The sequence below is a fragment of the Melospiza georgiana genome, chromosome 5, assembly GCF_028018845.1.
Source record: "Melospiza georgiana isolate bMelGeo1 chromosome 5, bMelGeo1.pri, whole genome shotgun sequence".
NCBI classification, from domain to species: Eukaryota; Metazoa; Chordata; class Aves; order Passeriformes; family Passerellidae; genus Melospiza; species Melospiza georgiana.
In genome coordinates, this window is record NC_080434.1 from 72,552,599 (window position 1) to 72,577,889 (window position 25,291).

At 42.3% G+C, this 25,291-nt stretch overlaps 2 protein-coding genes across 6 annotated transcripts in view; both read left to right on the forward strand.

The window, feature by feature from the left end:
• POLR1A (RNA polymerase I subunit A) overlaps positions 1–25,291 on the forward strand; it is a 206,535-nt gene that overhangs the window by 59,818 nt on the left and 121,426 nt on the right. The window lies entirely within an intron of this gene.
• ST3GAL5 (ST3 beta-galactoside alpha-2,3-sialyltransferase 5) lies at positions 956–24,307 on the forward strand. 5 transcript variants are annotated; one of them, XM_058024987.1, is made up of 7 exons: positions 956–1,052; positions 12,788–12,899; positions 14,601–14,715; positions 16,584–16,927; positions 18,307–18,493; positions 20,354–20,512; positions 21,688–24,307. In XM_058024987.1, exons 1-7 carry the CDS (start codon positions 974–976, stop codon positions 21,949–21,951), a joined length of 1,260 nt encoding a protein of 419 aa, XP_057880970.1. In that variant the 5' UTR covers positions 956–973; the 3' UTR covers positions 21,952–24,307. The 5 variants fall into 5 exon arrangements, with proteins under 5 accessions (XP_057880970.1, XP_057880975.1, XP_057880973.1 ...); XM_058024992.1 differs by lacking the exon at positions 956–1,052 and adding an exon at positions 6,548–6,669; XM_058024990.1 differs by lacking the exon at positions 956–1,052 and adding an exon at positions 6,567–6,685.

The following is a 25,291-nucleotide window of genomic DNA, read 5'->3' on the forward strand; positions in this document are numbered from 1 at the left end:
TGCCGTGTGTTATGCACTGTACTACCAGCACTAATAATCAGCAGTGCCTGGAATCACTGATTGCTTTGCATCAATCATCTAGGTTAGGGAATCACTTGTAGATACCATAGCAATAAGTCAGATATATAAAAAAAAAAAAATTCCTAGCATCAGACAGGCTGTAATGACTTAATCAATTTTTCTGCTTCATCAGCTTTCCCTCATCCGGTGCCCACGCTTCCTCGCTTCTCGCTCCAGTGGTTTTCCAGCTCTTTATTTGGTGGTTCAACTTGTGACTTCTAAGGCCATGCTCGGATGGGTTTGCAAGGTCGTTTCCCTCCCTTGCGAGTCAAGCAGCCGCTTACACGGGTCTACAACTAAACCAGATTTTTGGGTTTTTTACACATTCTGCGGCGCGTCGGGTCACAGAAATGACGATTCCCCAAAACAGCTGCGGAGAGGCCTGAAAGCTCCAAAGCTCCTGGGAGTATACGGCACAATAAAAACAGCTCAAACGCTTTAACTTGAGGGGGCGAGTGCCACAGAGGGCGAGCGAAGGCACCGGCAGCGAAATGAGGGGGCGGACATGAGGAGGGGGCGGACATGAGGACGGGGCAGTGGGCGCGGGTCTCTTGGCTGGGGGGCTGTGTGTGTAGGGGGCAGAGAAAATCTCCAAGCCCACGATTTATTGCGGTGGGGAGAAAGGCGAAGAAAGCGCTTATTTGCAACGCGGCCACCGCACAGCAGCCGCGGGGCGGGGGCCGCGGCCCTGCCGCATCCCCTCAGCGCGGGCGGCGCCCCCGCCCCTCGCGGCGCCGCGCTCGGCCCCCATTGGCTGCGCGCCGCCACGTGCCGCCCCCGCCGCGCGCCGGCTCCGCTACCTGCGGCGGGGCCGCGTCCGCGCCCGCGCCTCAGAGCGCCGGGGCCGCCAGCGCCGCCCGCACCGCCCGCGGCACCGCAGCGCCCGCAGCGGGGACCGCGCCGGCACAGGCCCATGCGGCGGCGCCGGGCCTGCGGGCTCGGGCCGGAGCAGTCGGCAGGATGTGCCCCACCGCCAGCGCCGGAGCTTCCAGGTCTCTCCCTCCCTCCCTCCCTTCCAGGCAGGGAGCAGCGGGGATGGGGAGGTGCGGGCTGCGAGTTCTGCGGGAGATGGGGGCGGTGGAAGGCGGGTTTGCCTTGGGCTGGAGGGAGAGGAGGATGTGTTAGCTGCGGCTGGCTTGAGTTGTTCCTCTGGAATAAAATTTACAGGCTTCTGCTTCTCTGCGGGTTCCGATAGGCGTTTTGTGGGGGATTCTGTATTTCATGCTTGGAGTGATGTGAATGCAAACCAGATACGGCTTCTGCTGTTGCTGCCAAAACCTTTCTGTTTGCTTCAGCGCCACTCACGAAAAAGAGTTTCCTTCCCCCTCCCTTTGTGCTGAGATTTGTTTTGTATCTATTTTTTCTGTTTCAGTAAGTAAAATCAAACTGTGAGGCTGCTGGAGGAGGGATGTTTATTCTGCAGCTCTCTTTAGTTAGGCAAATGATTAGGAAATGTTCTTTAAATTACTGAATGTAAACAGCTCTGCGGTGGAAAATGACTGGCCTTGTGTCATTCTGGGGAAAAGGGTAGATAAAGATGTATATTCATTATTTCCCTAAAGAAGACTCATTAAGATAAGTGCTCTTTTATGCTTCTGGAGTGGATACATCTTTTTAAACTGCAGCTTACGATGGGGCTGTGCCGATTCAGTTTAGAGGGGTGTTTTCCGTGCAGACTGTGCCATTCCATCTGTTACGCTGCAGTGAGGTTGCTGTCTCTCTTTTGGATCGTGCAGCAGGAAACCTTGAGCTATCTCCCAGGCGCTCTGCTAGCCAAACTGGGAATTTCTTTTAAGAGGTCAAAATGCAGCTGGAGAGTTAGGTCACAAAAGCATTTTGGCGCATTGTCTGCTTCCGTGGGGATGATGAGAAATGAGCTCATCTCTCCTCCGGTTTTCTGCAACTTTCTGAGGTTTAGCATCCTTCCTTCCGCAGAGTTCCAGCAGATTGTCTTCCTGCATCCTGCTCCTAACTGCCCGTCAGTCATTTGGCCGAAGTGTGGTAGCAGAAACTTCCCTTTAGCGAGGAGAATGAGCTAAAAATGTTCAGTTTTGTTTGCTTTGCATACATCAGATGTGAAGCATGCCAAGACTGCTGCAGAGTTGGAGCATTTGGTGGGCAGGTTGTTTGTTTAGATTAAAAGACCGTGGAAGACTTCAGTAGTTCCTGAGGTATAATAAAGGATAAATAACTGAAAAAGACCCAGGCAATGATTCAAACTTGCCATGGTGTAATTCTCAAATTCCGTGTGAGTCTGAATGGAACTTGCCCTAAGAGGACAGGTTAAAGCATCCCCAGCAGGCACATCCAGTGCTTCAAAACCAACAGGACTTCAGGATTATGGAGGAGTCTTCCTGTCACAAGCAGCTCTCACTGATAATGCCATTCATAAATTATTAAAGCCTTCCTTAAAATATTTGTAGTCTGTTATTTTCCATTGCTCCTATGGCAAGGCTGTTCCTTTGCTGCTCAGGAATCTTTTGCTGTAGTCCCTCTTTGTTTATGTCCACTTTTTCCTGTGTGCTAGCATGATGCTTTTGTTTGAAAGGTTTTGTTTTGGCTGTGGTATTTACATGTTTGGTGTATCTAGGGACAAACTCTCGGTTCTTGTTTTGCAAATCTGGACAAGCCAAGCTCTCTGTTCCCCTTGGGAGAGGCTCTTCTTTACCCATCCCATCAGCACTCTGCAGCCTTTAAGGTCCTGAGGCCTTAGGTCCAGAAGTTAAGCATTAAAATTGTTTACAGCGATGTTTTTTACTGTATTGCAATTTTAGTTTTTGCCTTTTCTTTATGGGAGGCTTTTGGCATCTCCTCTCTAGCTTCTGTAAGCTCAAGTGTGATTTTACTGTGATGTCTTGGAATGTTAGATGATAGTGTGGTAAAAATGCTGCTGTAATGTTGACGTTGTTTGGTAATCACCAGTTTTTTGGTGCTATTCTGCTGCATAATTCAGATGTCATATGAAACATCTTGGCTGTGTTAAGTTTGTTTGTTTCCTTAGCAAAGATTAATTCTATGCCCTGCCTTTTCAGACCATTTCTTTTAGGAAAGATTTTTTTCCCTCAAACTTCCCATGTAAGGGGAAAGACCAATTTGTTTTGGCTTCCTTGCAGGGGCTCAGAAATCTCTTCCACTTGTGCAAGATGGGATGTCCTGGTGCCCTGTGCTTTCTTCCTGGCTCTCGTGGCTCTCCCTGCAGGTGCTGAGGAGATTCCACATGTGTGGATCTGTGGCTCTGGGGAGGAGGATGAGAAAGGGATGAGATGTGCAGAGGGGGGATTTTGGGTAGCAAATGCTGTTACACTGCAGCTCATTCGCTGTCTGTGCCTGTGGGCTCCAGCACGTGCTGAGGGGTGGCTGACAGCAGGCTCTGGGCATCCCGGGCAGGCAGGCCACTCTTCCTTGCACCAGTCTACAAGCTTCCCTTGTAAGAAATAAACTGAAATTTTTAATAGCACACTGGTCACAACAGCAATAATTTAAGTTACACGTTTCTTCCTGCTTGGCTGGGACACTGAATTTCTGTGGCTCACTTGTGAATCAGAAAAATTCCATATTCAGATGCTGCTTTTGCGTGTCACAAAGCATCAGCAGCCTGCTGAAGTGTTGAAGCACATCTTGTTGATGTTTCTTGTGTTTATGTTTTATGGGGGTTTTTTTTGCTGTTACTCACTTGAGAGCACCTGAAGGAGGTTTCAGAGAAAAGCCTGCAAAGTTTGACTAGAGAAGAGGGTGCTAAGATGTGAAATGAAGAGAATATCCCTGTTTTGAACACTGAGCTGTCATTTAGAACATCAGTAAGAGTTCTTTCCCTATAATATTATTTTAGCAGGACCGCTTTGATTATTTTGGACTGCCAATGTCCAAAAAGCTTCCTGTGAATGGTGCTGAGAGGAAGTGATGGTGTTACACTCTGAGTATCTCAGAGTGTAACAGTGAAGTTACAGTATAGTTAAGCTCATAATGGAACTCTATTTGAGCTGAAACCATTTCATTTGATGTTCCAGCTGGATGACCCAAGGTTAACAGCAAATTGTAGCCTAACTATGTGTATCCTTCCTAAAGGAAAAGCGTGCTCAAGTAGACACAATTATGTAAGGTTGTTCATGACTTTATGAGTTGCTGGTTGATGTTGCAAAGAGGATGTAGGAGTGACCCATTAAACAATTAGAAGAAAACACAAGTGTCACAAGGCAAGGATAGAAAAATCATCATGCCTCTAGGTCACTAATGTTGCTTTGTGATATTGCTGGCTCCAGAAAAAATAATTTTCACCTGTCATCCTGTTGGTGCCTTTGAGAGCTTCTGTCAGCTGCTCTGAAATTCTCATGTGCTCCTTGTTTCACTTTTTACCAGCTATATCCACACAAATAGGGTTCAGTAATAAGTTCTCATTTTCTGAGGAGACAGATCTTGACCAAATGAACTGCAGACCACACAGACAGCATTGTTTCAAATTTTTAGTGTCTGATAAAAAAGCCTTTCTGGCTAAAGTTAATTTTTTAAGATGTATGTTGTAGCTGCTTATAACCATTTTATAGGCTAAACTTTTTTCTGCTATCATGGATGTAGTCTACAATTAACCAAAGCAACTGACTCTGTTCATTAAACAGATGTCAAATGCTTTTTTCATTCAATAGTAACAGGCACTAAGGAGATAACATTCAAGGGAAATTTCTCAAGTGTCTAAATATTAAAGTGCCAACTTTACTGTGGGATTTATATTGTGGTAGATGAAGAAATAACTGGTAGAAGTTTCTAATTTTTAAATTTAGCTTCCTGTTTTTCCTGTGGTGAGAAGATGTCAGTCCCTAATCTGCCACAGCTCCCTGGATGCTCTCATTATGTCTTGTGATAGGAAGTGGTAGGATGGTGATCAGGAAATTATCTGAAGATAAACATCCAAGAGTGAACATACTGCTACAAATCACGACACAAAAGTCTCATGCTGTAGCCTGTTCCTAGTAAGTCTCCCTTGGATCATTAATATCACTGGAATTTTCCCTCACACTTTTAAAGGGATTTTCATCATGCACCATTGAACAAAAAATCCTTTAAGAAGGTATTTCAGCATTCATTGTGTCATAGGAGATTTTCCAATCAGTCACAGTTCCTTTGGGATAACATGTCTGTTCTTCTTTCCCCACTTATTCTGAGTATTTTGTCAATATGGGCAAATGGGCCATCCAGATGAAAGGCTTTTTACTTTCCTTGTATAGATTTTAAATGCAATTTCAACATGTGGGCAGGTTGTTAGGTTTCCTGATCTCTTAAACCTGCGTTTAAAATTCAGCTGACAAATTTGTGTTCATTTCTGCAGAAGTCATTGACAAGTTAACCACATGAAGCCCTTTGGGGTCCTGCACCTTTGCCAGGGCAATCCCAAGCACAAATCCAGGCTGAGCAGAGAATGGGTTGGCACTAGCCCTGAGGAGAATTTGGGGTGCTGTGGGTGAGAGGCTGGGCATGACCTGCTCTTTGACAGGGGCACAGAGTCTCAGGGCAGGTGGGAATGGCTTCAAACTGACAGAGGCAGGGTTAGACTGGATATCAGGAAGAAGTGTTAATGCTTCAGGGGGTGGTGGTGTTCTCTGGGATCAGGTTTCCCAGAGCAGCTGTGGCTGCCCCATCCCTGGAAGTGTCCAAGGCCAGGTTGGAAGGGGCTTGGAGCAGCAGGGACAATGGAAGGTGTCCCTGTCCATGGCAGGGGTTGGAACTGGATAATCCTCGAGTCCATGAAAGCCAGGCAGTCCTTTAGTACACTGCAGATTCTGGAGTGCCTCTTGCTAGGGGATGTTCTTTTATTTTCCAGATTGGTTGTTCTGTAATAACAAATTCTTCATGTCACAGGAGAATACGTTTCCAAATTGTTTTGGTATTAAGAAATACTTTGTGTTTTGGATGGATAAAAATACCTTGGATTGCAGTTGTAAGGCAGCAGTTTAAGTGTACAACACTTGTAGCTTGTGTTCAATGGGGTGTACAAGTAACTTTGCTTAGCTTCAGCATTTTTTACTTTGCAGTTCCCACCCAATTGTTATTGGGATGAGGCTTGATCCACTGTTTTAAGAAGATTTGTCTATCATGTTTTATATAAACAGATAGAGGTTATTTGAAGGTTTCTTGTTTATGGTTTATTGTTTCCACTGAAGAGATGATGATGTTTGAAAGCATGGTGTTGAAGATTGCAATGCAAGATGTTTTCCATTGCTATCTGTATGGCAGGTTACCTTTGTCAAGTGGGCAGTTTGCCTTATCTCTCTCTTTGAGTGATCACAATCACACAGGGGACATTGCTGATAACAGCTATTGAATGTCACTGCATGGCTGATAAGAACTACAGCATCCCATTGGGGGATGTGAGCCCAGAGGGAGGAGCCAAGCATTCCTACCCAGATATAATCCAGAGGTTTTGAGACACCAGCACGGCTTCTCCACTGGATTCCCAGAGGAACAGCAGCTGCCTCTTCTCCCACTGGATCTTCAGAGGAAGAATCCATCCTTCTGTACAGGATCCCTGCTCCAGCAGAGCCACCCCTGACACTGCAGGAGGGCTGAGCCACAATTCCAATGGGACTGCTGCCAACACCCTGACCCACAGGGTGTCAGGTTGGGTTCTGACTCTGTCAGTGTTGTTCCAGTGTACTGCATTGTTGATTTTATCCTTTATTTGATTTTCTTTTCCCTATTAAAGAACTGTTATTTCCTGCTTCCATATTTTTGCCTGAGCGCCCCTTAATTTAAAATTTACAGCGATTCAGAGGGCTGGGGAGGGTTTACATTCTCCATTTCAGGGAAGCTCCTGCCTTCCTTAGCAGACTCGTGTCTTTGCACACCAAGACACATGGGAAGGATCTGAAGGTATCTTGCTTTGACAGGGAGAGCCCTGAGTAGGGAAACCTTGGGGGGTTTGTGGGCTCCCATGCCACAGTAGGTAAGCTGGTCAGAGACAGTGTTTACTCCTCAGTTAAGTTACTTTGTTCTTTCCAATATTAGAATTGATGATTAGCAGTTGTATTCATTGACAAAAAGTCCTGAATCAAATTTCCCTAAATCAAGACTGGTTTGCCAATTAAAGAGATTTGAACAGATTGTGGGGTGGATGTAGGAAAGAATTGGGAGAGTTTTATCCTGATTTTGGAATCAGTTTTGTAATGATGGACTTAAAATAGAACAGAAGATGAAGAATTCTGTATTTTTCATATTTTTAGGTATCATCTGAGAAGCTCTGCTTAGTGACTGGCTTTGAAGCATAAACCAAAAACCTGCCACCTAATTAATCATTCCTTTAATTCCCTTTTTCAATGTCTCAGCCCTTACTTTTTGATTGCTGTGGATTTCACTCCTGCAGAAGCAAACAAAATCAATCCTAACTGTAAATGTCACCAAACTGGTTTTCATGTTTTGAGATAAATTAATAACTTTCTCTTAAAATAATTTATTATTTTTGAAAACTTTAATTAAAATTAATAAATTGTCAATTTGGTCAATAATGAGGCTAGATTGAAATGTGTAATCTTTCCATGGGCTCAGCTTTTGCAAGTAGTCACACACATTAATGTTGGAGTTGCCGGTTTTTGCCATTTGTTTTCTCCAAATGTGTCCAAAACTGATGTGTAGTTAAAGTTTTCTTAGTTATTCTCTTCTAACTTCTTGCATACAGTTTTGTGGCCTATCTGTGGGATTTTTTTTTTGTCTTGTTTAAAAGCCACAGAACAGGAAATTCATACAGAATTCATTACTGAACAATAACTACATCTCAATAAAAATTGCCTTGCTCAAGTTTTTTGTGTACAAACACCTTCTCTGCTTTCAAACTTTGTGTTTCTCTTTTGAAACATATGTTGCTTAAAACAAAGTATCTTTTGTCTTATCCTGTCCTGATTTTGGAAATATGCTCAAGTAACTTACGTGTCTCTGATTTAGGGGAAGAGGCATGAAGTCAGCAAGTGCTTTTTGGGTATTTTTGCATTAATTTTCATTTCTGTTTCAATGCCTGCATGACCCCCACCATTCATGATTTGTAATTCCTTTACATAAGTGTGACTTTTGGGTTCCATTTTCTGGGGGCTTTCCCTGCAAGCTTCTTCATTTCGTTACAGAATTTCCAAGGCTGCTCTGTGCAGCAGGACCCTGTTATTGTCTGCCTTGTAAAGCTGAGTGTTCCCACTGCTTCTGGGGCTTCTGTGAGAGGGGAAAAGTGGAAGCATCACCTGTGTGGGGCTGTGGTTTTGGGGCTTGGATGGGAGTGTGGTGAGGATGCAGTGTGTGCATCATCCTGCACTCATGGGCAGGCTGTCTGCTGCTGTCCCCGTGCCTGCTGGGGGACCTGGGCTTTGGCTTTGGGTAAATCCAGGTGCTGAAATGCATTTTCCTCCCTGTGCCTGCTGAGGGACCTTGCCTGTGGGTAAATCCAGGTGCTGAAATGCATTTTCCAGGGTGTGGCAGTGCTTGTGTACAACTTGATACATGCTGCTTTTTAGCTTTTAGCATTCCCACATGAAAAGACTTCCTGAAGGCTTAAATGAGTTGCTTCTGAAATACTCCCAAGTGTGGAAATGTTGTCTACATAAGAATAGCAATGAGGCAAAAGTAAATCATGGTGAAAAGAATAACACCACTAAAAGCTTTGGAGTATATTGTATTAATGGACAATTTAGCCTTAGTAGCAGCTTTGCACAGATCACTTAAGTTCAGTAGATGAAACAAATTTAAATCCCTTGATTCCTCACTAATTGCACCACAATGAGTAACTATAAAAGTGTGTATGCAAAATGTGGTCATACCCCCACAGCACTGCTGAGCTGTGTTTTGTACACAAATGGAGCCATTTGCATTTGTGGCTCTCAGAACAACTGCAGCAGGGCCCCTTTCTGAAAGAATGTAATGGTGTTTGTATGCAACTTCTCTTTGGTCCTCCTGGGATCTCGACTGCTCCGGTTCTCTCTGCAAACTCAGGGAGAGACTTTAATCCAGGAACTGTGGGAAAGGTGCACTCTGAGGTGTTTGTTACTGCCACCTTGCTCCTTTGGGCAGTCTAGCACCATTCCAGCCAGTGAAAGGGCTCTTTGACTTGAACAAGGGTGCAGGATCCAACCCTAGGTAATTAAAAAACAAAAAGCTGTGCTGGATAGATGCATTTCACTTGTGTTGGTCTATATATATTGACTTGTTTGAGAAAGGAATCATCTGTCATGATCATGACTGACAGAAGTCAAACTGAAGTAAACTGTTGCAAAGGAAATGAAAAGGACATTATGTCACTTATATAAAATAACAAAAAAAAAAATCATTGTGCATACTAAGAGTTGGACTTGGAAAGGATGTGTTGAGGTGATTAATTAAATTCTCTGTTTCATTGTTTCTTTTTGCACATCCAGGATGAGTGAATCAGGGAACAACTGGAATTTGTTTTGCTCAGAGACAGGAATCATTTTCTGATAGCACTTACTGCAGTCTTGTGTTCTTGTTTTACTCCCTTCTGTGTTCATCACCCTCCACCTCTTCGGTTCCTTCTCTGTCTTTCAGATCTCTTGCAGCCTGGTACCAGGTTTGACTGATTCTTTTATGCACAATCCATTCTGACCTAGGTTCCCATGGACTGTGATCAAGTTACCTCTTTCTGTTTACTTGAGAACGAATTAAAACCTGCTTTGTTCTCTGGTGAAAATGGGTGAAGCTTGTTTCCTGCTTTTTCCTTTTTAAAAAGGTCCCATGTCATGCTTCTCCCCAGCTGTGTTTGTGGAGAGCTGTGGGGCTGACAGATGCAGTTGCTGCCTTGTTTTGTAGTGCTCACATCCCTGCTGTGAGCCATGGGTGTTGGTGAGTGATCCCATCCCTTTCCCAAACTGCTGCGTGCCTCTTGTCTGTGCTGCTGTGGGGCAGCCTGCTCTGGGGTGATGGATGGAATGTCCTCTCTGCTCTGTGTGGGCCCTCCTGGGGCTCCCACATGCTCTGCAGGCTGTGTTCCCTCTGTGCAGCACCCTCTGGTCCTGCAGTGCTGGGGTGATCCTGCTCCATGAGCTGGGGCTGTCCCTGTGCCTCCTGGCAGTGGCACCTCTGAGCTGTGCTGCTGTCCAGGTGCTGCAGGAGTGTGAGGGTGTTCACAGGGGCCTCAGGCTGAGGGAAGAGACCAGGATTTGACTCTGTTTCAGAAGGTTTGATTTATTATTTTATGGTGTATATTACATTAAAACTATACTAAAAGAATAGAAGAAAGGATTTCATCAGAAGGTTAGCTAAGAATAGAATAGCAAAGAACGATAACAAAGGTTTGTGGCTCGGCTCTCTGTCTGAACTAGCTGGGCTGTGATTGGCCATTAATTACAAACATCTAATATGGGTTAATCAAAGATCTAGTTGTTGCATTCCACAGCAGCAGATAATCAATGTTTACACTTTGTTCTTGAGGCTCCTCAGCTTCTCAGGAGGAAAAATCCTAAGGAAAGGATTTCACATAAAAGATGTCTCTCTGTTTCACATGAGAGCTGCTGAGTTGACTTCTCTGTGCAGAGTGGCAGGAAGGTTGTGTGTTGTGAAGGTGACAGCACCAGTCCTGCTGGGCTGGCACGGAACATCTCAAGGTAGAGCAGTTCAAGTTGGTGATCCATAACTGGCCCTGGGATATGGTCCTTGTAACACATTTTTTTACATCTTTACCCATGTGAACTTGAATGATTTGCTGCTGGTATCTCAGAGCAAACTGATGTGGATGACTGGGGTGGTGCTGTCAACACCCAGTTTTGCACCCCAGTGCTGGTTTTATTCAGTGGTATAGATGCAGCCAGTAAAGATGAGGTGTTGCTCTGAGAAAATGAGGAGCTATTAAGGCTTCATAGGTTCCCTGTGATCTGCTCTTTGGTCCTGTGTCCTGACAGGCTGTGTGGTAGATGAGAGCTGGATTTGATTTCCAGCTTAACTGCTAGAATTCTGGGGGATGTAACTTACCCCTTAAATTTCAGTTTACTCCTTTTCAAGACAGCCATGATGGTAGTGACTTCAGATTTTATTCCAGATCTCAAAGGGGCTGGAACAAAGGCCAGCAAATAGGTGTGACAGCTCAGAGTCTATGCAATTAGTAAATTGTCAGGTGGGGAATTTGAGGTTCTTAGTGATGCCATAATAACCAAGTTACTTTGAGGTAAGTGATCACGTTTCCTGCTGGCTAAAACCATTAGGGTTTTCCTGTGTTGCTCTGTTTGTGGGTTATAATAGTTTGCATGTGACCCTGAAAGCATGACTTGACTGCTGCCTGCTCTTCAAAGAGCTTCAGATGCTGTTGTTGATCTTTGTCTGTCTGTCCCACCCTCTCACAGGGGTTTTTGGCTTTTGACCTTCTGCTGTGATTATCAGTAATAATTTCTCTCTGTGCTAAGAGGCTGACTTTGAATCATCTTCTGAATTAGATAGCCTTGAAATTTCAGTGATCTGGATTTGATATCTGGAGGGGGTACTTCTGTCTCCTCAGCTCCTTCATCCTGGTGTTTAAGAACATCAGTTGTTTGTCCAGTCAAGCAGTTTTCAAGTGGCTGTACAGGCTGGTTCAAATGGGTCATATCACCATAAGCAGTGAAGAGGTGGAAAGGAGAACAAGGGAAGATCATCCCTAGAGAAAAGGCTTCCCTTAGTCCTGCTCTTTTTTAGAAGTTCTTGTGACAGAGCTGTTGGCAGGAGAACAGAACAGGTGAACACCTTTGCAGTGGAGAGCAGAGAGGGTCAAGTACTGAGATCAAAGGAAGGAGCAGGGCTGAAATCCTCCCCTCTGGAGGAGCAGGCTGCCCCTTTCCATGGCTGGCTGATCATAGGGAGTGCTGCTTTGGGTGGGGAGGACAGGAAAAACCTTTGCCTGTGTTCCTTCTCCCTGGGAAAGCCAGCAGGCTCATACAGGTGGGCTCTTCTTGGGCATTCCACCCTCACATCTTTGGTTACTGGCAGCAGCCTGGGAGAGGAGATGTGCCAGCATGCATTTATCTTCCCAAAATGAATATTGGAGCGTGCTGATAGAAATTGTGGGAGCAGCAAGATTGCTTCTTATCAGCTAAGGATCAGTGCCCTGCCCATCTGTGAGGGAGCCCTGTGCTGTCCTGCTGGGCTATCCCATGCTCTGTGCAGGGAGCTGTGCTGTGCTTCCCTGGTGCTGGCAGCCTCCTGGGCCTGCAGTGTGCCTGGAAGAAATTCCCTCCTCACCCTCTCTGGTGCCTGCTGTTGGAGTTGCTGGCCATGTTGTTGGGGCTGCTGAAGAGGTCAGTGGTAGATTCAGAGCAGTGATGATGAGTTATGTTTGTTTGGCTTTGGGGAAACTGGGGAGATTATTTGAAACATGGGCTCCTGTTTTGAAGATGGCTTGTATGGGTTTTGTATGCTGAGAGCATCCTTGAAGCTAGTGGGGGGCACAGCACAGGGATTTGATTTTGAGTCAGGGATCCTGAATACCCTGAGCATATTGTTTAGAGTGTTTGATGGTAATTGATGTAATTGGCAAATGTTAGACTTCAGGCTTATGAAGCATGCAAAAACCTGGCAACATTTTTAGAATCATGTTTTGGTGATGCAGCTGAAATGAGCAAGTTCTTGATCACAAGGAGCTCAGGAGCAATTCAGTATTCCTGGCACCATAACTAAGAATCACAGTCTTCTCTGGGAAACAAAGTTGTCACTCCATGGGTGTCCTGTGAACTTTTCTTCAATTCAGCAAAAGTTATGATGACTTTTTCTTTCTTTTTTACAGCAATGCTGAGTGACAGTAACTGTGGGAAGCTGAAAAGTGACCATTCACCTCCTGTGCAATGGTGTAAGGTGGCTGCACATGAAGATGAGAAGACCAAGCTGGTTTCTAAAAGGTACTCGCAAGTAAGTGTCATTGTCACAGCTGCACAGAGGACAGCTGTTCTGCCCCCAGCCTGGGCAATTGCAAAATGGATGCAGAAATCAAGGCATGGGGTTACCACAGGCTGTGAATGGAGGGTTGAACACACAGCTTTCCTGAAAACACTTGGTGGAGCCCAGGATAACTCATTGTACCTGTCTTCCCAAGGCAAAGTGACATCCTAGTACTTCACTCACAAGTATTTCCAATCTTTTTTGCATGCAGATAAATAACAATGCTGAGACTTCTGTACAGTCTGGTAACTGAGGGAATGGAAGGCCAGAGGATGTTGAGTGGGTGTCCTGGGGAGGTATTTTCATGTAGTTATTTTGTTATGAAGGCTTCTGGAATGCTATATCAAAAACCTTACTCCTTTGTTTATAGCTTGACATCAGGTTAGAATTAAAGGATGTGTGCACACATTGATCCAGGACCATATTTTATACCTAAAACGTTCACTACTGTGATGCCATTTGAATTTTTAGGTCTTAAAGCTAGAAAACCCAAAGAAAAAATGTTACATGCACAGGTGAATGTAACCTGAATGGTGCAACCCCAGCTGGATCTGGGGATATTTGATAAACTTCTGGAGGAAAACCAGCCTCATTTGTCAGCTGTGAATCTCCTGCTCTCTGCCTGTTGGCTGATCTCCAGGGGCTGCTGCCTAACATGCTAATGAAGCTCTTAGATCACCTATCAGTGGAAAATGTAATTTAGTTAAGTGAGATATGAGAACAGTCCTGCTTTTCCAGTGGTCACCTTGTTTGCATCCTGTACTGTACACTGAGTGCTGGAATTGCATCTGCTAGTGCATATAGTGCAAGCTTTTAAAAAAAAATTGGAAATTTGTATTAACTTTATCTGAAAGAGTTTCAAGAAGCATTGGGCACTTAATAACTTGTACATTTTTAAAAGACATTTAAACAAATGTCCAGCCCTTAGGAAACAATAGGAAATGAAAATCAATAAGAAAGCTCAAACTACACACTTGAGCAAGAACCACAGCTTTAACCAAATAATGATGTAAATATTCTACAGATGGGTTTAAACATGAAATGAGCTAAGTGACTTTTTGGATATCAGCAGTGGCATTCTTTAGGAATGAGAAATTAGTAGATCAAAAATATGAACAGTCTGTGTTCTTCAAAGTTGGTTGGACTTTTTCTGCTGCATGTTTTGGGGCTGTGAGTAACTAAGGCTTTGCAGCCTGACCATCTAAGTTCTGTGTTCTGGCCTGCCCCTGAGTTGAAAGTTTTGTTTCAGTGGTGGCCATTGGCCCAAAATCATCCAATTTGAAGTTCCCGCCTTTTCCTCAGCTTGCATGGAAATATGTTTTCTAAGATATGACCTCTAAAGGAAAAAAGGTCACTGTTGGTTTCATTATGTGAGGAGAATTGTTTGACTCATCAGAGATGCATTTAAAATATATAAGGCAGGCATTTTCCTTATCTAGGCATCTATATGTGTTCATACTTTTGTGCAGATAACTTTGAAGAGTTACACAAAACTTGAAGTAAACAAAGCAAAAGAGTTTTTTTTAAATTCAAATGCAAGTATTCACATAAAGTTCAACTGTCCTAAATTTGCTTAAAAATATTGATTTAATAGTTGATTGAACTTCAGAAAAAAATTTTTTTTGTTTTTCTCTCCTACCTCCCACTGTCCTGCTTTTTAGATTTCTTGCACTGTTTGTGGTTGGAGGGTGCTTCCTTTATATCCTCAAATTGCATCTTGACCCTGAGGAATGTGACAGAACAAAAATGCCATATGTGGACCTTGATCGTGTAAAGGTTGGTATTTTTTGGCCTTTTTTTTTTCATTTCACTTTAAAAAATGTTATTAATTGACAATACAAGACTTAGAGGGCTCTACAACAAAGAACTAAAATGCTGGAATTATGTGTTGAGCAGAAGTATATTTTGCTTCAACTCATGCTGTAAACATTGTTTTTTGTTCTTGTAAAATGACAGCAGAAGCATATAGAGGAACTGAGTTTTTGGGGGTAAAATTAGATAAGTGTGACTTTAAAATTTGAAAGGAACATGTCATCATCCCATTCTGTCAGTGCAGATGACACTGGTGAGCAGAACATTGATGCAAATGAAAAGTCACATATTAAAAACACCCAAAAGTAATATATTAAACCAAAGGGCTTTTTTTTTTTTTTTTACCTAAGCCAGTTTCCCAGTCTGCTTTGCCTTGTAGTTGCTCAGATGTTTTTGGAATCACAGGGCAAATGTCCAAGAGAGTACAGCTATTATTTCATTTATGCATTCAAGGTAGCAGCTACTTTCTTTAGCTTTTAAAGAGGTGTAACAGACACCATTGAAGCCTTTGCTACTTATCCTATTTGCACTTTACAACAGAACTTACCTGCCCTAGGGCTGTTACATTTCTGTCTTTGCATGTCTCAATGCTAACAGGCAACTTCTAGCAGAAACCCTGGATTGAGACAGTCTAATCTTAGCATTTCTGCATGTGCATCCTCCCCCACTTGCCATCATCCTCAGTGCTTATCTTTCCCCTTCTAAACCTCTTTGCCTTCCCTTTTTTCTCATTTGACTTATTTATTTTTTCAATAAAACTTCTGATTCTGAAGAACGACCACATTAAACCAAGCAAACCTGAAGGCTTCATGGACTGTATTTATTGCTATCTCAAAAAGTACATTGGGAAGTTGTTCAGTCATGCTTTGCCTAGAGTGGTGTTCATGCAGAAACCTTCATAATGGTGGTAGAGGAAATTCTGTAGGTTAATCTTGGTTGGAAAAAAACCCCAAAAAAAACCAGCAGCAGAACTTCCCTCTCTGCTCCTTCAGATACACGCTATTGTTCCTTAACAGTAGAGGAGGACTAAATTAGCAGTAGATTTGAATCTTGTGTCTTTGACTCCTGTGTTTTCTCATGGGTTTTTTTAAATTACACTGGAGGAACCTTTGCTTTTCTCTTTTTACATCAGACACCAGCTTGCCACTACAGATTCCTAAACGCGTGCACTACTAGTGTTTTGTTTTTAATATGAGATGGATCAATGTGTAGTTCTGTCTGTCACTTTAATCTTTTTATGCAATATAGAACTCTAGTCTCTTATTTTGGTGACTAGTCTTTGAGAGAAGGCCCATAACACCCCCACCTAGCACTCCTTTTAGTCGTTAGCATTTTAGCAATATTTATGGAAGAAGTGTTGCTTCATTCTGATGAGTAACAATTCCAGCTGCTGTTGCACAGAACTTTTACCCAATGGATGTGTCTCTGATGGAATCTCAGAGCAGAACTCAGGTCATGCAGTTGAGCAGAGTGGAATTCCACTTGCTGCTAAATTAGACAGGTAGAAGTATGTCTAGGTTTTTTTATTTGGTGTTGCAAATGGTGGTACAAACAGCTCATTCTCACTTAACACTTCTACTACCTAATATGTTCTTCAGAAAACCTCACATCTAAATTTAAGTGATAAAGTGGAGAGGAATTCCTCTGCAGGTTTTCACCATGCACTGGCTCATATCTACCTCTGAGTAAATGCTTCAAATTTGTTGTACTTCCACGCTGAAGCTTTCTGGGTTTGCTGAACTGCTGGTGGTTAGCTGGTGGCCCACAGTCTGGGGACTTCCTGCCTTCCTGCAGCTGGCTTTCCTGGCTGAATCCTGTGTGTTTTGTTTCAGAGGTCACAGCAGTTTGCCAGCGCTGTGCTGCAGGAGCAGTGCCGACCTTCTTATGCCAGGAGAGAGATGAAGAAGTTGTTTGCAGAGAAATACAGCGTGGACATACCTCCCTTTGCAAGGAAAAATATGAATGAAGATGAAGCTTTATTTAAATATGAACCTCCATTTGGATTTCACAAGTTCTCTGATAAACTTAAAGATCTCCTTGAGCTCTTACCTGAGCATGATTTACCAGAAGATTTGAAGTCTAAGCACTGTAAGCGCTGTGTTGTTGTTGGCAGTGGTGGAATTCTCCATGGATCAGAGCTGGGTCACTTATTGAATCAGTTTGATATTGTTATCAGGTATGTCCTTTCCACTTAAGGACTCCAACTTGTTCATTACTTTATGAGCCAGCATTGTTTTTTAGGGGAAAATATCTCCAACACTGATGCAACTCATAACACTGTTTCTGAAAGTGCATTGGAGAAATTCATTTGTCACTTGGTGGAATTTGAAGTCTTAGGAGCAAAATAAAATATCATGTTTACAGGAAAGGAATTCAGTGTAATTATTTGTGGACTTCAGGTACAAAAATCACATGGGCAGAAACTGGACGGAAACTAGTGACAAGTAGACAGTACTGGGTTTATCCCTTCACATTTCAAAGCTGTCAAATCTTAAACTTCAGGACTTAAGGACTCACCTCTGCTTTTTTCCCCATGGCTAGTTTGGCTGCTTATTTGAAAGATTTTTTTATGACAGCTATTTCAATCACTATAAACATTAATTGGTGTTTCAGTACACAGTTTGCTTACCCACTTTATAGCACACTTATCTTCCCTTATCTTTATGAGGTCAGTGACTTTTCTTTGATTGCCACAATCTCTGATATCTGAATTACATGCTCTGTATTTGTGCCTTCTGAACATTACAGTTTGAACCACCTTATTTGGAATCATGTGAAGTCACAAATAAAATTAATACCAGCATTTTCTCAACTTGTTTTGTAAACTGAGCCTTGCTCATCTTATTAAGGAAATATTTCATTGAATCAATAGCCCTTATTCAAAGGTATACAAACCTTGTTAGCACGTGGAGGGGCAGAGAACTTGCATTAGGTGTCCTCTGAAATTAGGGATGGCAGGATGAAGGTGATTTTTCTGTTGATGCAGAAAAGTCTGCAGGACTTGAGCTATTCTGCAGAACTCATGGAGAGTGATGATTCTGTTCTTGTCAGCTGTGTGCCAGCATCTGAATTTTTTGGTGAACTGGAAATGATATAAACCCACAGGATGCATTGCACTGGAGGGATAATTTGAATGATTTTTTGTGTGGAACACTCATGAGTGTGTGTGTATGTATAAATATATATGTGTGAAAAGTTATCACACAGGCAACTGTCTGTGTGCTTTCTTCCTCTTCCACTTTTAAGCCTCTTTGAGTTGACACAAAGCAAGAGATAGGAAGTTCTGCAATGTCTTAAGTCACTTTACTCTTCAAGGTTTATTTCCCAAGTTCTGCATTTGTGCCATTTAATCTAGAAATAGAATTGGCTTCCTCCCAAAGATAAATGGGCTGCGAGAGTGCATGAGGCAAGAACATGTGGGCTGTGAGAAAACACCATGGTCTGTTCTGTTAAAAATCTGTGGGCAAAATAACAAGTTTTTGCTTAGTGTTTGATACTCTAATGAGATTGTAACCTGTTTATTTAATACCCTGCACTGTGGCTTTGTTTCCCCAGGTTAAATGATGCACCAGTTCAAGGCTACACGGACCATGTTGGAAACAAAACAACAATACGGATGACGTACCCCGAAGGAGCCCCCCTTTCTGAGCATGAGTATCCTCCTGCAAGCTTGTTTGTGGCTGTCCTCTTTAAAGGAGTTGATTTCAGCTGGCTTCAAGCCATGGTAAAAAATGAAACCTTGGTATGTAATGTGACAGTCTCATGTACCTGTATTTGTTTGTTTTGTTTTCTAATGCTTAAAGAAGCTGATTGATCTGTTACTTCCTGGCTTATTGTGCTGAGGATCTTTATACAACCTTGTGGGTTTTTTTAGCTCTGTCTCCTAGTTACAGTTGGACCAGCATTTGTGTTGCAGCCCCATGCTGACAGTAACACATTTTTTTTGTGTGGAGATATTGGTGGTTTGCACCAGGCTACGTGACAGACTGAGCATTTGCTGAAGTGGAATTCATTTCACATTTGGTTTAAGTGACTTGACCAAGTCTGCAGAGCTTAAAATAGAAATGAGATTTCTGAATGCTAGTCCATTTTTTTTAGCTACTAAAGTCTGTACTGCTACAATGGGCATACAAGGAATTAATGTGTAATTGAACATTTGTTATGAGGTTCCTTATTTTTTACTAAACATTTATAGAAGTGCTGAAATTTCTAAGGAGCTGATGGAAAGGCTTGATGTTTCCAAATTGATGTGAGCTGGTGGCTTCCACTTCTTTTAATCTGCAGGCAGATAATTTCAACAAGTAAAAGTTACTGAGAGAGATTTAGAAGGCAGCCTGTCAAGTCATTCAACAGTTTGATCTCTGCTAGTTTGGGTACTCCAAATTCCTTTCTCAGTTCTGTGATTTTTACAGTATGAGAAGGTGTGTTTAATCTTGACCATGGCTGTCTACTGCTACATTGGAGAGTCAGGAAGATGCTTAAGGGACTGGAGCTTCTCTACCATGAGGAAAGACTGATAGAGCTGGGAGTGTTTAGCCTGGAGAAGAAAAGGCTTGGAGGGGATCTTATTAATGCACATAAATAAATATCTGAGGGGAGGGTGCAGAGGGGATGGAGCCAGGCTCTTTTTGGTGGTGCCCAGTGATGGGACAAGAGGGAATTTGTCAGGTTGAATCTCCATGGACATCTTTCTTAAAATCATCTAGACATGATCTTGAGCATCTGCCTTGAGGTGTCTGCTTGGGCCAGGGGAGTTGGGCCCTGTGATCTCCAGAGGCCCTGTCTGACTTCATGGCTCTGTGATTCTGTGAGCTGCAGCCCTGCTTCCTTCAAACACTCAGCTGTCAGCTAGCTCAGCTCTCTGTGCAGGCACTGGCACTGAAGTAAACTGATCCAGAGCATGGCTGGGAGAACAGGAGCACTGCAACCTGCATTTGATCAGTTCAAGCTGTTGTTCCTTAAAACATACTTAAAAAATACAGGTCTGTGTTGGAGCTGGATCAGTTTAATGTTTTAATGAAATTAATTTGCTTAATGTGGCCCATTTCATGGAAGGACTTGCAGAATTAGTGTGATGGAGTATTTCTTCTTCCATTAGCAGGCATCTGACTGACTGCAGTGGCTTGAGATCAGAGTCTGGGTTCTGAGTCTTGTGTAAATCTTCTTCTGAAGGATTGCATTTATCACTAGATGGATGCTGTCAAACAACAGCCCTTCACTTCAGAGTTTGAGCACAATTGTTTTAAATCTGGTGCTTGCTTCAGAATGCCTGGTTAATGTTTGTGGGAAACTGTGCTGGGACAGGCTGCAGTATTTAAAGAAATGAAGAACCCATGGGTGCTGGTGAACATGCTGACTGATAAACACAAAGTGCAGTCAAATATTCAGAATAAACAACTATTCCCTCTGCTGTCCTCTCTGCAATTCCTGTTGCTTTCAAGGTTTTTCCTCTTTTGGGTCACTCATTTGATCTGTACAATGATATTTCCAAACCACCTTAGCTGTAAACTGCTAAATTTTTCAGGGTTACTGGTGAATTCTGTGACTTCTGTGCTGTGTTTGTCTCAGTTTCCCTCTGAACTAGATTTTTTATTTCTCTTAGCCTCTGTGGATGCGGCTCTTCTTTTGGAGGGAGGTTGCTGAGAAAATTCCTTTCACATCAAAGCAGTTTAGGATTCTGAATCCAGTCATTGTCAAAGAGACAGCTTTGGACATTTTACAGTTCCCTGAGCCTCGATCAAAGTTCTGGGGTTGGGATAAGGTAAGAAGTTTCCTTTGAACAAAAAGAGGCAGTAAAATGCCAAGTAAATAAAATAAGAAACTGAAAAAAGTTTTGGGCTTTTTACTTTCTCTGTGCAGTTTCAGAGCTGGTTTCAGGTAATAAGGAAATTATTGTGCTTTCAAAAGACTCTTGTATTTTCTTGTGCAAAATCAAGGTAAGATTTCAGCTCACCTTTTTAGATGAGATATTTTGCCTGTATACTGACATGAAATGGCATTCAGATGCAGTGAGACATGAACTCATTCCAGTGTTTAAAAACATGCATTTGATGTATGTTAAGCCTGTTAAAACCAGCCCTGTTGAGCTAAAGCAGCCATCAGCTGTGGCCAGATGTCTCCAGCTGCAGGGACAGCAGAGGAGCCTGGAAGCCAGGGCAGTGTGAAGCAGCCTCCAGCTGCTGGAGTTGCTATGTGTGCCACAGAATGCTCAGTAGCAGCTGATGGGCATTTCCCCCCTCCATGGCCTTGCTCCAGCAGTGGCACAGAGTGATGGATTGCCTGGTTTAATTATACACTGCATTTTTGTTACTTTAATGGCATGTTTGAGGAATTGGATGTCACTAGTTCTCTTGAACTATAAAAACACTAACCACATCTCTTTACCAAAATGTGAAAGCACTTAAGATTATTGCACAAATATTTGAAAGATCTTCTCACATTTCTTTTACCAAAATAACATATACCAAGCTGAGTATCTTAATGGTATTGTAGCATATTTGTCTCTTTCACAGGTTGTTCAGTGAAAAGTCATATTGTGAAGAATACTGTTAGAGAGCCTGTTGTTGCTCAAGACTTAGATGAGTGTACATAAAGAAATTTCAAGTTTAACTCTGTGTCAGGGGCTGTTTGACTGTTTGAAGTGAAGGATCACTTCCAGTTTAACTATACAGTGATAGGGCATCTTGCTTCCACAGGAAAAAAAAAAATAGTGTTGACAGCCAAAAGCCAACTACTTAAATTGTATTGGTATTTTGTCCTGGATTTTTTAGTTTTACTTGATCATTGAATTGATTTTTAGTTGTAGTTATAACTGATCTCAGTTTTAAGTGAGGAGAGGGAATAGACAAAGTCATTAAGTTGTGTAAAGTGTTTATAAACCCAAAGTAAAGGACAATATGTTTGAACTGAGCAAATTTCACTTTTCTCCCTTTTTAGAATGTACCTACAATTGGGGTCACAGCAGTTGTTCTGGCCACACATCTGTGTGATGAAGTGAGCCTGGCAGGGTTTGGATATGACCTGGATCAGCCCAGCACACCTTTGCACTACTACAACAACCTCTGCATGGCTGCCATGAAAGAACAATTCATGCACAATGTGACGGGTGAAACAAAATTCCTGCGGAAACTGATCAAAGAACAAGTTGTCAGAGACCTCACTGGAGGGATACACTGTGAATTCTGCAGCAAAGACAGCTAGTGACCAACTTGCAGCATGGACAGGATTTGTTCCACTTCCAGAGGTTCAGCTGGATCAAACCTTTCCCTCTCTTTGGTTCTTTAAAGTGTACATGAAATGGACGTGGGATCCCTGCTGCCTTTTTTAATGTCCCATTCAAGCTGTCAGGCTTCTAAATTAATTTTCCTGTGAGACTTTACTTTGCACATTTCTGTGAATAGCTGTGTAAATATCTCATCAATTCAACTTGGAGTTGAAAGACATCCATTTAAATTATTTAATATTTTAAGTTGTCTGAATAAAATCAGGTTTTTTGTTTTCAAATGTATGTGGAACACACGTGGCTGGCCTGAATTGTCTAACAGAATGTGCAAGAGTTATTTTCTCCTGATCTGCTGTCTTTGTTGATCCAGTTCCTGGTATATTGACTCCTTTTCATGCATGCCATGAAAAGAAAGGCATATGCTTCTCAAGTCTTGCATGTCCTGAACTTGAGCATTGCATTTACTCCTCAAATATTTATATTCATTTGCTCATACATTTTTTGGGGGGTGAAGGACAAATGTAGGAATGAAGGAAAAGGAATTGTTGTGGCAACAACTGAGTAGTAAGTACTTTGATGTTCATGATTGATATTAAAACCATTGATATATGAATGTTTTGGGTTAGAATCCTGCTTTGTGAAGCACATTCAGGCCCAGGGCCCTCTGGAAGAGGATTTAGCCAGGAGGAGGCTTTAACCCAATCCAGGTCATTTCCATTCCTGAAGACCTGCCTAAATGTTTCTAACTGGATCATGTCCAGCACAGTTGAGTTACCCTAATTAAAGAAGTGGCATTAATACAAAATCTGCCACTTTTTAAAAATGTATATTTTGAGTGATTGAGAAGTGCTGGTTCTATAAAACACTCGCTTGTATCAATCATTTAGCAAAAATCTGTGACTTGTGACTAGGTTACAATTTCCACTGGTTAATTTTATGATCCTGAAGTAATTAATTATAGATATTGTCCCCTTAATAATTTGCAATGCTGATAACCTTTGTGAAGTCCAGTTTTGTCTATTTAATTGGATAGGTAGAGTTGGTTTTCCCCGAGTCAGTAAATGGGTGAGTGTATAAGTTTAGAAGAAAATCACTTTAAGAAAGTAGCGTAATCTAGTAACAAGGTAGATAGCTGCTGAAAACAGCAAATTTAAAAAACAAAAAGAGAAAGGAAAGCTATAGGTGTGTGTTCTTGGGGGTGGAAATCAGTGCACTGCAAAGGCACTGGGCTGTGCAGATGTGTAATCACGTTTTTATGTTTATATTTTTGTTATTAGTAGAGTATCAGGTGTGACTGTTTGCACTGAGGAGTTGTGTTACTCTATCTACACTATGAGCAAAAAGCTTCCTGTGGCCGTGGAAGCTTGTCAGCAATTCAATCAAGGGTTGGCCTGGAAACATTGTTCTTATCATGGACTCTTCACCTGGTGAATGTTCCCACTTCTCTTTGTTATGGACATAGAGATGAATGAAGCTGTAGTTGCACATTTCAAAAATACTCATGTGGAAATGCAGGATTAGGGTGGTTGTGTTCTGGGTTTTTACTCTGTGGAGAGCAGATCTGATGAATGATAATGTTAGCATGCAGAAGCAGCAGACTGATGCTCCCTGTTACACTGAGAGGCAATGAAAGGACATCAGATCATGAACCACAGCTGAGTAAAGTTGTGGACCTCATCTTTCCTAAGCCCCACATGTCTACAGGTCCTTTAAAGTCAATTGTGGGGGCTGAACAAATTTGAAAATCAGGAATTCTTGTTTCTGGCACTATGTTCATAGCAATAATGTTAATCTAGCCTTCTCTTCCATGAAAAGTGTTAATTTTTATATTAGCAATAAATTTCTAGTCTGTTTTTTCTTTTTTTTAAGTATATTATTTAATTTAAAAATATTTCATGTGTGAAGAGTTTTATACAAATAGTCCTTTAGTTAATATATTAAAATGTGGTAACTGTTTTCTCCTGGTATTTAAACTGGAAGCAGAATACATTAATTTCATTTAGTATTAATGAAATGTTGGAAGATTTCAGAATGTGTGTATTGGGAGGATGACTTGAATACAATAGAAGTCTGTATTTCTGAGCACATGGTCCCTCACCACTTCATTTTGTTCAGCAACTTAAAAATAATCAGTTGATTAGTGTAAATGCCAATAGCTTTTTGGAGATGCTGTATTTACTGTCAAATTTGCAAATTGTGTGGATGTAGGATGAGATTTCCTACCTGTTTTATGGCTTGTGATAAAAACTTGTTCTCCATGGTAGTCTGTGCAGACTTGGCACTCCATGAAATGGCAGCAAAAAGCAATAAACTGATGAAACCACTTTCTATTTATGTATTTGTCACTATTTATGTATTTGCCATTTGTTCTCCCTCCTCTTTTAAGGAAGTTTCATGTCTTGCTGATCCCGTTGAAAGTCTCGATGCAATCCCACATACCCCAAAACAGGGGAGATGGTAGCTGGGGGGAACTTTTTAACTTTTTCTCTGTTTGTTTATGCCTTTTTAATGCCTGTCAGTGGAATTATCTGTCTGGTGCTTGGAAAAGAGAAACCCTCTCAACACTGACCAAATTGTGGGCTTACAAGATTTTGAAGTTAATGTGGATGAGAATATTTTGGACTGGGTTATAGCATTGGCCTTGAAATCAGGGCTGTGTTTCCTACAATGGTGTAAACACTGCAGCTTCTGCTCTGTGCCTCAGCCTTGCTGGGAGTGAGATAAGAACAAAGCTCTGTGTGTTCTGTTACTGTCTCACAGATTTATGCTTTGCAAAGAATCTGCATCCTTTGTAAACAGGCCTTACTAGTGTTTGGTTAAAAAGTCACAAAGATTTTGGGAGCTGTGATAAAGCCACATGCTCTGCATTGAAATCCTCTGTGTAACTCTCTTTGTAGGAGCTGTCACAGGCAGGGATTTGCCTTATCTGTTCTGGTGCTGAATGTTTTCATGGCTCCTGTGCAGGACGTTGCACAAGGAGACACAAAGGGGAAGTGCCAAAAAGGGTGACTGCAGTCTGTCCTGGGTTGGTATATCAAAACTGGGTGCCAAACTCATGAGGACTGTTGAGATGCTGATAGGGAGCTGAAGAGAGTTAATCCTCTCCCTGCATGGGTGTGTGTGGATAGCTCCAGCTCTTGTGCTCTTGGAATTCCTGCAGGCAATGGAGGGCACCAGGGAGGCAGCTGTGTGGCCTGAGTCTGATCTCTTACCTGTGCAAGGGAGGATGAGGGAGAGCATCTCTGTTAAGAACAGCTCAGAGGGGATGCTGATGCTGTGCTTTCGTTCCTCCAGCCTGCCAGCAGCAGGTTTTGTACA

What these genes read in the sequence shown, in the direction of transcription:
- ST3GAL5 (XM_058024987.1), top strand. Translation starts at nt 974, where the DNA reads ATGCGGCGGCGCCGGGCCTGCGGGCTCGGGCCGGAGCAGTCGGCAGGA. An exon ending in GCCAGCGCCGGAGCTTCCAG is followed by an intron (nt 1,053 to 12,787) that starts GTCTCTCCCTCC and finishes TCTTTTTTACAG; the next exon opens with CAATGCTGAGTGACAGTAAC. An exon ending in ACCAAGCTGGTTTCTAAAAG is followed by an intron (nt 12,900 to 14,600) that starts GTACTCGCAAGT and finishes CCTGCTTTTTAG; the next exon opens with ATTTCTTGCACTGTTTGTGG.